The sequence below is a fragment of the Cornus florida genome, unplaced genomic scaffold (genome assembly GCF_030987335.1).
Source record: "Cornus florida cultivar Cherokee Brave unplaced genomic scaffold, ASM3098733v1 CherokeeBrave_3.0.0_Hap2_Chr11, whole genome shotgun sequence".
In the NCBI taxonomy this organism is placed as follows: Eukaryota; Viridiplantae; Streptophyta; class Magnoliopsida; order Cornales; family Cornaceae; genus Cornus; species Cornus florida.
In genome coordinates, this window is record NW_026775581.1 from 68,297,820 (window position 1) to 68,311,221 (window position 13,402).

The 13,402-nt window shown below is 33.9% G+C and overlaps 1 protein-coding gene across 4 annotated transcripts; it reads left to right on the plus strand.

Annotated features, from left to right (window-relative positions):
* Positions 1–2,577: 2,577 nt before the first annotated feature.
* Positions 2,578–8,730, plus strand: LOC132287086 (uncharacterized). Of its 4 annotated transcripts, XM_059789583.1 has the most exons (6): positions 2,586–2,913; positions 3,018–3,126; positions 3,426–5,918; positions 6,345–6,405; positions 6,505–6,728; positions 8,513–8,730. In XM_059789583.1, the coding sequence occupies exons 3-6, from the start codon at positions 3,475–3,477 to the stop codon at positions 8,574–8,576; spliced, it is 2,793 nt and encodes a 930-aa protein (XP_059645566.1). In that variant the 5' UTR covers positions 2,586–2,913; positions 3,018–3,126; positions 3,426–3,474; the 3' UTR covers positions 8,577–8,730. The 4 variants fall into 4 exon arrangements, 3 of the variants coding, with proteins under 3 accessions (XP_059645568.1, XP_059645567.1, XP_059645566.1); XR_009472931.1 differs by lacking the exon at positions 8,513–8,730 and having other exon boundaries at positions 2,578–2,913; positions 3,426–5,928; positions 6,505–6,581; XM_059789584.1 differs by lacking the exon at positions 6,345–6,405 and having other exon boundaries at positions 2,585–2,913; positions 3,426–5,928.
* Positions 8,731–13,402: the final 4,672 nt, after the last annotated feature.

Here is a 13,402-nt window from a genome sequence, read left to right on the forward strand (position 1 = left end):
GAAGTTGTAAGAGCCAACCATAGAAGACCTAAGGCCGAAGATACAATTTGAAGAACCTTTTTCTTATCATAAATGAGTTCTATTTATAGCAGTAGAGAAATGAGGTTCACAGTTAGATCGATTTTTACGACATAAATGACCGTGATAAAGTTGAAATGAGAAAGCCATCGTCGCACGTGACACACCATCCTCTGACTTACATGTATATGACCTGTTGGGTTCATCCATGCTTAATGTGACGGTCTAAACCTCTGTCTCACTGTTAGGTACTCAAGTGCCCTTTTTGCCTTATTTTAATTGCTAGAGGGTTTGTTTGGTGATTGGATAAGAAAAGTTAACTCACTTCCTTTACTTTGGTGTTATTCGTGCACAACCGAGATAGCCATGCCGGTGGAGATTATTGTTGAGTTTGCTTGTTGTGGTCATGGATTTGGGCATGGTCACGATGGCTGCTGACTTGGCTTGGAGTGAGGTTCGGCCCGCTTTTTTCTACTTTTTTACTGTCCTAATTTACCCATTCTTTGTGACGTCATGCCTCGGTGGACCAAATGTTCAATTTGGGTGTAAACAAATGTCACAGTATCAACTGTTTAATTTGAGGGGTATCTCTTGTGAGTGCAAAACTAAGTTCAAGTAAGGTCATGGAAAACTTACCAAAAACAAAAAAGTGATAGAGAATGTATTTGATTGGAGTTCAAAACTGATAGGTAATTTATGCGACTTTAACAAACATGGAGTAATATATAACAATGACTTGTTAATACGGAGTATTTGATAATTAGAATATGGTCTCTCTGTATTAACTGGTAACAAAAATTGATTGATATATATATATATATATATATATATTTCAGTTTAGAAATGTTCAACATCACCTGTATTCGTAATAAAATTCTAAAAACGTATATATAACTACCAATTAATACAAATCTAAATCATAAGACCTTTTCAGTATTCACTATTCACCAATCAACATTTCCGTTTATTTTAAATTTAAAAATTCTAAGAAAAGTAAAAAATACATACATATAAATAAGCATACCCCCAATGAAAATAGTCATGCACCAACGAGTATAGTTGACCATGTGTCCCATCTCCCATTATCTAATAATAATAATAATAAAATGTTAGTTTATTGAAGAAGTCAGAACACACCAAAAAAAAATGAGTACTATTTGGTATTCATTAGTCAATATAATAGTATCAACTTAGTTGTGTGGATCAGAAGGTTTTCTCATTAAAAACTTGGAAAATGATGTTACAAGTAATACCCATCGAGTGGAAGGACTTTGAGGCCCACCAGACCTTTGTGTAAAATTTAATCATTTAGTCAATCATTCCCTGGCCTATTTAGGTTTTGCGTACACACACACACACACATATATATAAATAAATATTTTTGGTAATTAGTTAAAATAATTGTTTATTAAAGTTTCATTTATTAATTAAGATTTAAAACTCTATATTTTATTATTATAGACTTTCTTACTTATTTATGATGGGTCGTTTGAATTGACAAAAGTAAAGAAACCAACATTAAAGGATGATAATATTATATCATATTTGTGTATTAAAAAAAAAGGGTAGGTAAAAGTTGAAAATGATAGAAAGTTTTTTCATGTTTGTTTATTTATTTATTTATTTATCGCGACAAATAAGACACATCCTTCTTTTTTTATTATTATTTTTTATTTTTTAAATACTTGTTATTCAATCATTTAGTTTGAAAGGTATACATGGTACATACTAAATCGAGTTTTAGTAGTATTAATCTTGTTATTTTTTTAATAATTAATGAAAGGAAAATAAAGAAAAATGATTACGAAATTATTCATTATCCTTTTTATATGCATATTTATATCATAATCGAATTTTTATTTTTTCATTTCAACTCCAATAAAACTTCTGGTTTATTGGTACCTATTCTGTTTTTACAAGTCAAAAGTATATAGTGAAAATTATTTGTAGGGACCAAGAAAAAAATATATCCAATATATTATTATTATTATTATAATATTTCTAATTCAAAAGCCAAATGGATGCTATTATTATCATTAAACTAGTTTCTTAATTGGAAGGAGAGAAATAATACTATATACTACACTTTCTTTTCTTTTGCATACTAATTAGTAGTAATATTTTATTATATTTTTTCATTTCAGATCAACCAAGCTCACTGCAAAAGTCTGTTATCCAAAATTCTGAAAAAAAGAAGAAGAAAAAAGCCGGTAATCCATTGAAATTAACAAAAGAAAAAGTGAGAAAACAATGGCTTTGTTTTTTAAAAAGAAAAATTATGGATTTGGAATTTTCAGCTTTTGGGGGTATAAATGTAATCTAAATACAACATCATATTAATTGACCACTTTAGGATATGATTGTCACGCAGTAAAAAAAAAAAAAATTTGAATTACCAAAAAAAAAAAAAAACAAAAAAAAAAATGATTGTCAGGCGTAAAAATGCTGCACAAAGCTATTACGACGTCGTCTACTATATATTCTTTGATCAATTCCTAGCGTAAATATGCTGACTTTTCAATCTATTTTCATTATAATTAAATAAAACTCCGGAGATCGGACCAATTCATTCCCTTCCCTCCAGACTCCTTTTCTTCTTATCCGGAATTGCAAATTCTGTCTCTCTCTCTCTCTCACACACACACACACCAATTTCATTTTATTCTCTCTCTAGAAAACACACGTAGATATAAATAAATATATATATATATATATATATATATTTTCACTCATAAAAACTTTGCAGATTCTCACTTTTGTATTGTTTCAATGGCGAGAAAAACGCGACTGTCAAAAACCAGCACAAACAAGCTCAGTAGAAATGCATTGAATGTTCAATTTTGATTTGGGGTTTTCCAAAGTGATTTATTGTTCAATTTTGATTTGGTGTTCAAGGTTTGTATTGTAATTGGAGAAGTTTGTTGATTTTTTTCTTGAGATTATATGAAATTTGATTGACTTTGGTGTATATTATGGCTGCTTTGTGTTTGAATTTGAAGGTTTGTAGACTGAGGAAGGATACAAAGTTCGGTTAGTTCGTTGCCCTAAGGGCGAAATCCTTTCCTTCACTACTCTGTCAGTGCAGTGGTTGTGGAGCTGTTTTTTGAGGTATGCTTCTGTTACTCTCTCTCTCTATATATTTATGTTTATGGATATGAAAATACATACATATATTCATGTAAATGAATACATAAACACCTAATATATACGTGTGTTTGTGCGTGTATAGGCGCTTGTTCATGTTTATGTATGTTCTATTTCAATAATTTGAGAGTTTGTATTATGATTTTCAATACATAAACTCCTATATATACATGTGTTGGTGTGTGTATAGGCGCTTGTTCATGTTTATGTATGTTCTATTTCAATAATTTAAGAGTTTGTATTATGATTTTTTGATACTGCAGCAAAGAAGAAGGGGCCTTTCAGTGATTTGGTTGTCTGAGAAATCCAACGATGAGTGGTAGAGTGGGTTCTGAGAAAGGGGTTTTTGTTAATTTAGGTGGTGCCTCTGAAACTGAAAGTGAAGGGGTAGAAGTTGGTAGGGAAAAAAGGAGAGTTTTTTCGGAGAGAACAGTTAATTTGATGAGTAGTTCTTCATCATCAATAGAACGTAGAGAGGACGGGAATGGTCTGGACCGAAATATGATAAAAGAAACCTTGAACTTGAGGCTTGATATAAGTAAAGAAGATAGGGAAGTTTGTTATTATGAGGATCAATATAGGCAATCTTTAAAAGGTCCAATTAGTAATTGGGTTCATGGAAATGATCATGACATGAACAAGAGGAGGCCTGGATTTGTTAATTCAAGTGTGGACAACGGACTCGAAGAAATCAGACACCCAGTTGGGGATTTGGTCGGGTCATCGAGATCAAGGCCTATTATGGGCGAGCCAAGTGTGGGGAGAAATGGATCTGTGCCCTTTCATAGGAGTGCCAGAGCTGATGCAGAGCAGGGGAGGTTTTTGACTTCTCCTTATCCAGAAGAGGGGCCTTCAAACTATCCCCCTAGTTATTTTCATGGGTATGGCAAGCAGAACAGGCTACACAATGAATTTGAAGGGGCTAGTAGAGTTGAGAATTTAGAAAATGACCGAGCTGAGCTCCTGAGGAAGCTCGATAAGTTGAAGGATCAACTTAACAGATCCTGCGACGTGGCAGAGAAACCGAGGGAGAGGGTTCTTGTTGATAGGAGGATGGCTCCGCCTCCGCTTCCACTCGATCGTTATGGCAGGCATGATGCTTATATGCCTGAGGGCCCAAGCAGTTTGTACAGTGCTAATATGCAACCCTTTGCCCATGATAAACATGTTCCTAAGCATCCTTATTTCAATCATGGTCATGGACCTATTCCTCACCCCAATACTCTTGGTTTGGATAAGCAAGACTTCTATCCTCCTCCCAGGAATGTCCAAAATGAGTTTCTGGGATACGAGGATCCCTATCTGCCACCCGTTCTCAAGAGACCTCCACATCAACCTTATCAAGATCACTTTCCTGGACAATATATGGATTTGGATCAGGGTACCCATCCATCACACCAATATGAAACCTTCTTCCATCAACCTGCATGCTTTTGTTCCCACTGCTACAACCAGAATTGGCAACACCCTCAAAAAGTCCCACCTCCCAATTTTGGTATTAGATGGTCACTGAATGGCCCTACCAATCCAATTTTCAACCATCGTTTCAGTACTCCTACATATGATTCAGAGGGACATAATTCTAGAGGTCCCAGTCATCCTCAACTCCATTCTCGGGACCACCAGCCTAAGGCCAGAAACCCAATTGACCTTGATTCAGATGTTGATGGTTATGGTTACCGCCATCCAAGAAGGGTGGTGGTAGCCAATGGAAATGGACGGGTTTGCCATCCCATAGCAGGTGGTGCCCCATTTATTACATGCTATAATTGCTTTGAGTTGCTGAAACTTCCAAAAAGACTTATGGCGATGGGAAAGAATCAACAGATGGTCAGATGTGGAGCCTGTTCTACCAGAATCTCATTTGAGCTTGAGAAAAGGGGGCTTGTTGTTTTAATTCCCTCACAAATCAAACAAGTTTCCACTGAGGTTGATGATGGCTCTGGTGAGAAGTTGAATGAAAATCTTCGATGTTCTCATGGTTGTTCAAATACTGGTGCCTCAGACTCTTGCTCTGACGATTATGACAGTTCAAATTCTATCCTGTTGACAGATACTGAAGTAATGGAACCCAATTTGTTGTCAAGAGACCAGAGGTCAAATTTCAGTGGATCTGATAAGAGACAGGACCCCCTTTCTTCGTCTTCCAGTTTTTTGAAGGATGAGCAAAACCCAGATAATGTGATTGTTCAGCAAGAGGTTTCTAACCCGGCTGAGTCACTGTCAAAAGACGATGCTTCTTTGCCACTTCCAGATTCTCCTCTCCATGAACATCCTGATTATTCTTCTTCCAATAATGTGATAAGCAGTAATGGGAATGGCAACAAGAGTAAACGTAATGATCAAGAGAAGGTTATCCTTGATAGAATCACCTCCGAGTCTTCTCTCCATGAACATCCTTATTATCCTTCTTCCAAAAATGTGATAGGCAGTAATGGGAAGGGCAACAAGAGTAAACGTTATGATCAAGAGAAGGTTATCCTTGATAGAAGCACCTCTCAAGATAATTCTGTAAAAGATGTATCAATGGCAACTGTGATGGATGTTTCTATTGAATATTTACATAGCAGTGTTTCTCAAGACTCTGTGGAGTCAAGAAAAGATCGACCTGGGATCAATAAGGGGAGTGAATCAAGATCTAGTCGAACTGCGGAGGATGGAAGATCAGATGTTTTTGTTAATGGGCAACCTATACCGGATTGTGTAGTTAGAAAGGCTGAAAAGCTAGCTGGGGATATTCTGCCAGGAGCCTACTGGTATGTACATGTATGATCACATCAGATATCTAGTGCATTATATTTGCTTCTGAATTTCCATTCCTCGATCTTCAGTATACACTGCGAATACTGTGCGATATAGATTACACAAGAATGCTAATATCTACATGGAATGTGCATATTATGTTTCATTGTCGTGGTAGAAGTAGCTGGAAAATTTAAAGAACATAAAAGGAAGAACGACTTTTGGTTTTCTCCGCATTATCAGTAATAGTGTTTTTCCTGTGTTTATCGTACATGTTATACTCTGAAAAATTGTTATCATATATGTTAACTGAAGGATGTTCATTACAATGATTTGAGATAATATCCTGTATGCACAGTTATTTTTGTTGGTGTGGCATTTTGTAGTTTTAACCTGAGATGCTAATAGGTGTTCTTGTACTCTTTCTGCCTGACCACCAGGTATGATCCCCAAGCTGGATTTTGGGGTGTGATGGGTCACCCTTGCCTTGGCATAATTCCCGTGAGATTAATTGATGATTTGAGACATACTACTCTTTTTGTTTGATGACGGAGTTCATGTTATTAATTATATCAATGACGTTGCCTTACATTTTTGCAGCCATTCATTGAAGAATTCAATTATCCCATGAAAGAGAATTGTGCTGCTGGAAACACAAATATTTTTGTAAACGGGCGAGAACTTAACCAGAAAGATTTGGATTTACTTGCTGGCAGAGGTCTGCCAACCACAAGAGATAAGTCTTATATCATTGAGATTACTGGAAAAGTTTTGGATGAGGATACCAATGAAGAACTAAAGGGCCTCGGCAAACTTGCCCCAACGTAAGTTCTCTTCTCCCTGCTACAGATTGATGTTCTTATTAATTTTATTTTTCAAATTCTGCATGTTTGCATAGCAGTTAAAGTTTTATCTTATTGTTTTACTATCATATTTGTGTGGGCTCAATACTTGCACATTATACATGACTCTTTTTGCTAGGATGGGCAGACTTTTCACATGCCTAGTTAAAAATTAGGTCAGTGGACATCTGGAAGCTCTGTGTTCATACACCTTGTATCATGTTATCACCTCTGTGTCTGTCTGCATGTGTGCCTGTGGATTGATGGGTCACTTTGCTAAGAAACATTATTTTCTCTTAATATAGTATTGTAATTCTTGGAAGATAAGAATGTACTTTAACTTCCACTGCCAGGCGCCAGCTTATGTCAAAACTTTTTGGAAATTTTGGATAAATTGGTGATGTTGATATTTTTGTTAACTAGTTTTGCTCAATTTTTGTCTTTTACACTATGAATTTTGTAGTCTGAAAATCTTAATCATTATAGTTTTTGTGATTTGTTAGTTCCATCCAAAACCCGTCGTCTTATTTTGTCACAATGCTATTGACATCCTAGAATGCTACTTTTAAGGTAAATAGATATCCCATCCCCGTGGGAGGGGAAAAACAAAAGGAAAAGTGGGTCAATGAGTATTTGTAATTAGGACATTATATGAAATGATTTTTACTTTACCATCATTGTTTTTCCTTTAGTAGATTTATATAAGAAAATTTATTTTATTGCTCAACTGGTATGGCCACAATCGAATTGAAGTGAATCGAGTATTGGGATTTGGCCACAAATGAATTGAAATGAATCGAGCATTGGGTTTTTCGAAGCATGTTTCATTAAAAAAATTTACAAGTTTGAGTTGTTCCCGAGTTCTGACCCAAACATAAATATCATGTTCAAGCTTGTTTTATATATATATATATATATTTATATATATATATTTTGCCAGACTTGAGATTTCTCACAAATTTACTGAGCTTGATATAAAGTCCGTATTATCACTTTTAAAACAATGAATGTGTATAAATGATTATGAATTTAGAATATACTCAAATAAGCCATGCTTAATTTTTTTTTTTAATAATCAAGTTAAGCCAATTAAACAACAAAAGCTTGGAACATATATTCAAGCTCTGAACGAGCATGAAAGGATTTCTTAATGAACATGACCTGAGCTGCTCATGAACAGGTTAGTTCTTCAGAGTACAGTTAAGATGTACTCTTGCCATCAACTTTTATACGACTTTTTTTTTTTTATAATTTATTTCGGAAAAATAATTTATTTTAAATTCTAAATGTTAGGGTTAATACAGCTGTAAATTGTTAATATCAATGTATGCCAATGCCAATTCTGCAATTCATAGGCACCTGAATCTCACATTCTAGTCGATATGTAATGTTGCAGGCAAGTTCAAATTAGTAAACATCTGTTGCATCATCAATGTCTTCTTTGATCAGAGAAAAGGATGCAGATACTTAAAATGCCAGATTTAATGTTGTTTTCTTTTTATCTCTCAAACACTAACATTAGAGACCATCCTTGATTTGACGAAAATATTCATGTATAAGTTTCTTATTTATTGACATGCATTTATATGGCTACCATTCTGATGGTTCAGTTATGACAATGATTCTATATTCATGGGTTGAAATCGTAAAAGTTTTTAGTTGGAACTATTTGATGATTCCTATTTCAAGTCTGTTATTGCCTAATGCCCACAATCACTAATTTGATTTTCATTCCGGTGCATTACTGACTATTGAGTATTGAACAGGGTTGAGAAGGCAAAACATGGATTTGGTATGAGAGTTCCAAGATCACTTGCACAAGCACAATGACCATATTGAAAGCCTTTTTTTATATTCATTAACGAGATTGATGAAGCAATAACAACTTGCATTGTTGGTAATCGGTACGTGTTTGGTATGCAGATGTAAAATTGAAATTATGATGGATACTAAGTTATTGATATATGATTCGTATTTGTAACAATCCAATTTTCGCGAAACCAGATATGTGCTTGTTTGGTAAGGGCTCTTAGATTGTCCCAACTGATGCAAATGAATCACTACTTATGTCTTGATATGTCATAGAAATTCATGTGAACTGTTGTAGCAGTACATGAGGTGCAAATGTCGCATATGAATATGAACTCATATGATCCATTCGGCAAAATGTTTTGGGTTTGATGATTTTTATTTTTTATTTTTTTTTGGGAATTATTTGCCATATGTTTCATACATTAATGGATGAATTATTTGTTCTACTTTGTGGGTTTGTATTAGATTCATGGAGTCTGGCAGGAAGCTAATTCTATGCTTTGTCGCTTGGAACCATTTGTGGATATTTGAAGCAGAAACATGTTACAGTTTGGAATACAAATGAGGTTCTAATTTCTACTCTGGCCGTTCATGGGCCTGAACCAAAAAGGAGACTTGTCACCAGCATATATCACGCACACACACACACACACACATATTGGAATGCAAATGAGCTTCTAATTTCTACTCTAGCCATTTCATGGACTTGAACGGGCATTATTTAGTGGCTAAGTTGGTAGAGCGCCCAGTTCTCCTAGTGAGTGTGTCCGAGTCCCCTTCTTCTAGTTCGCGAGCAAAAAAAATAAAATAAAATAAAATAAAATTCACGGACTTGAACCAAAAAATAGCCTTGTTACAAGCACACGAATTGTATGGCGGCGTTCAAATAAAGTTAGGATGTACCAGTCACAAAATTGTACCAAACACAACATGGAAAATACAGTACAACAAACTGGAGGAAGGTGGAGATAGAAAGAGAGATTTTTCATATATTAACATCCACCATTAGACTCCCTATTAATAGACTTTGAAGTTCGGTTTTTTTTTTAACCATAAGCATCTAATTAAAAGTAAAATAAAAATTCAATAATAAAGTCTAATTAAATAATCACCTAGGTACAAAGTTTATAACTTCATATGTAACGAACCAATGGTTGAAAGGCGCGGCCAAATATGCTTTTGGAGAGGTGCATTATGATGTGCGAAAGGAATAAAATTAAGGCACAAAAGTTGTAGAGAAATATTAATATGTTATGTTTCTATTAAGATAGGATTACGATTATCTTCTTCCAAAGTCAACGATCGAAGCTTTAGTTCGTGTGGAAAGGGCAATAATTTTACCTTTTTTCACAAATAAAAAACAAAAAAGGGCAGACTTTGTCCTTCATATCAATGGAGCCAATAAGTCCATGTGTTTGTAATTATATGCCCACATTTCACGTTTTTACTTTGCAAGGAAGAGATACTTATTTGATCACGAGGTGAAGAGAAGATAGAAAAGAAGATTCTTTCATACGATAGAGAGGAAATAAGGAAGAAAGGAAAATATTCATTCATACAAATTTGGACGGTAGAGTGGAAAAGAAGTAAGACTATGGTAGAAATTTAAATTACAATAGTATTCTTTATAATTATTAGATAATTTCAAAATTAGTAATATCTCTCCTCATTTCTGTTATAACAAACGCGTCTCTTCTTTTTTATAAGTGTGAGATGTTATCGTGACATTATTAAATATGACAATATCATCGTGACATTATTTTATATTCACATAAATTTAATCTTCGACTCTATATCACAACCCGAAGAGGAATGACGTTATCCTCTTCTTAAAAATTTCTCCTCTATTCTTTTTATTTTTCTCGTTCTTCATTCTTACTACTATAAACCTAATAGAATTAAGTTATATTTATTTATTTATTATTATTTTTTAGGAGAAGCAAATTGACAATCTTATTTGATTATTCATTTTTTTTTTCCCTCACACATCTGCTTTATTTTTATGCATACTCTTTCTAAAAATTTATCCTTTTGTTTTGATAATTAATTTTTATAATGTGGTGATCGAACTTTCTAACTTTCAATTATAAAATCAAAGAAAATATCACTAAACTACAAACGCTCGTAGGAAGTTGCGTAGTAAACTTACTAATGGCATCTTGAGCACGTAAGGGAGACAAAGCCACGAAGGGCGCACTAACTAGGCGTGAGAGGTTGCCTGAGAAGCATGCAAAGAATAGTGAGTAGTGGAAGAAGTGATGAGAAGCATGACCACGGGAAATGGCGTTGGATAATTGATTAAGACCTTTTAATAGTGACCACCTGCTTCTCCACTACTGATAGAGACATTTTAATAGTAAAATTACGTAATAATTAATTAGTTTGAATTCTTCAACTATCACTCAAATATTAAATTGAGAAACTCTCCCATTCACTCTCGAAATCCAAGGACCATGAGAGAAATAAATTGCTTTCATGGGTTTCAATTGTTTTATTGAATTGGCCAATTGAATATTTTTTGTACCGATATATATATATATATATATATAGCTCCATCCTGATGAGTTGCTCAATAAAGCTTACGGGATGCGATGCGGAAGCACCCAGTTAAGGGGGTTGCTATTATGACTATGACACCAGGACACTCGTACATCAAGAAAAGGAGGCTGACAAGTACAGTTTTCAAAGCAAGACCTCTGTAAGTACAATGCTTGAACCTCAAAGGCCCTTAAAAGGAGCAGTTATTGAGTACCCGGGGTATGGTACCCCGGGGTAGTGAGGGCCATTGGATTATGGATGTGGTGGGGTCCACCACCACATCCAAGGGTTGGGGGTATTTAATAATTTTCCCCTTAAAAGGATTCCTTTCACTATAGTAGGGATATTTGGCACTTTTATATATATATATATATATATATATATATATATATATGGTAATACTTCACAAGATTTATTAATACAATTTAAATAAAGTAAGAGGTAAGTGCCGATCGAGAAATTTTTGTTGGACATCTACTAATTTAACTTTTAACACTTTTTTTTTTTTATAAAAAAAAAAAAAAGAACATATAAATTAATATTTATGGAGTATATATATATATAGAAAGATTGATATTTTTGAGTTGTAAATTAAGAAATTTAAGAAATATAGAGAAATTTTAATGAAACAATCTAAGAAATTTTTTTAAGGAAACATATATAAGCATACAGGGGATTGAGAAATTTTAGGGGGGCATTTTTACACATTTCCAATATATATATATATATATATATAATAAAGGAAGGAAAAAATTCCACCATGCATGCTTTTAGAATGTGTTTATTAATTTTGATCTGAATAATTAGAACTATTAATTTTGATCTGATAATAACTACCATGCTTCTAGAAGGTGGCTGTTGAAGATGTTACGTGACTTTTGGTTTGCACCTTTTGAATAGGTTGCAACCATTTAGATGATACGTGACTTCTGGTTTGTACATTTTGGAAGTCTACAGCACATTCTGTATTCACTCTTTTATATTATCTTTCTTCTATCTAGTCATAACAATTTTACCGAGTTGTATCCGGGAGTTTTCATGTTGAAGAAGTTGACATAAGTGTTTCATTATCATCACACTTGAGAATGCCTGGCCATCTCCAACAACGTAGTCGACATTAGTTTCTACGTCAGTTGTTTCAACAATCTTAAAATGTTATTTAGATGGAGACTATATCACACAACACTACGTTCAATGTTGTGAATCAAGACTTTGTGAAGTTAATTAGATCAATTTGATGGATTTAACTTTACCTGTTGGAAGGATTAATTAATGTTCCTACTAACTGTTCTTAAAATCTTATATGTTTTGGATCCAAATCTCCAACCATCAGAGCCAATAAAAAAAATGATTGGAGATAGGAAGAAACGAGAGGAAGATGAATTGGTTTGCAGAGGTCACATTCCGAACACACTTTCAGACCGACTCTACGATCTCTATACTCCTATGAAGTCTCCTCGGGAAATTTGGAATGCTTTAGAAATCAAGTACAAAACAGAAACTAGGTGCAGATAAATTTTTAATATTTAAGTACTTTGAATTCTCAATGGTTGATAATTTCTCAGTTTTAGTTCAAGTTCATGAATTGCAAGTTCTAGTCACAAAGTTTCTTGAAATGAAATTGTACTTCCATAATCCTTCCAAGTGGAGGCTATCATTTCAAAGTTGCTTCCTAATTGGAATGATTATAGAAAGAAACTTCTATATAAGATAGAAGAATTTACTTTGAAAGAAATACATAAGCATTTGCGAATTGAAGAAGAAACTCGAATTCGTGATAAGAAATACTATGTTGAAGATTATTTCAAAGTAAATTATGTGGATGGAGGCAAATCAAATAAATATCAGAAAAGTCTCAAGTTGCAAAATAAAGGGACTTTCAAAAGGAATCATCCTTATAAGAATAAAAAGCGTCCTGGACCATGTTTCCATTATTGAAAAAAAGGACATTTTATTCGTAATCGCAGATATAAAAAGTATGAAAAGCAAGAGTTACCAACAATTCAAATAGCGCTAATGTAATGGAAGAAAAGATTTCTGATCTTGTTGCTATGGTGTCTGCAATGCAAATTGGCATGAAAACTCATAGCAACATCAACTAAGTCTTCAGATTGGTGGCTTGATTCTGGGGCTACTATCCATATTTGTAATAATAAATTACATTACAAGACTTATGAATTTGTGGATGATCAAGAAGTTCTGATGGGAAATCACAACTCTTCCAAAGTTTTAGGAAAAAGGAATGTTGAAATTCAGTTTACTTTAGGAAAGAAGTTGACATTGCAGAATGTTCTTTATGTCCCATA

Excerpts from the sequence above, each read along its gene's own strand:
- LOC132287086 (XM_059789583.1), top strand. The coding sequence starts at position 3,475 with ATGAGTGGTAGAGTGGGTTCTGAGAAAGGGGTTTTTGTTAATTTAGGT. Across the intron at positions 5,919-6,344 it reads ATTCTGCCAGGAGCCTACTG|GTATGATCCCCAAGCTGGAT; the intron begins GTATGTACATGT and ends CCTGACCACCAG. Across the intron at positions 6,406-6,504 it reads CTTGCCTTGGCATAATTCCC|CCATTCATTGAAGAATTCAA; the intron begins GTGAGATTAATT and ends ACATTTTTGCAG.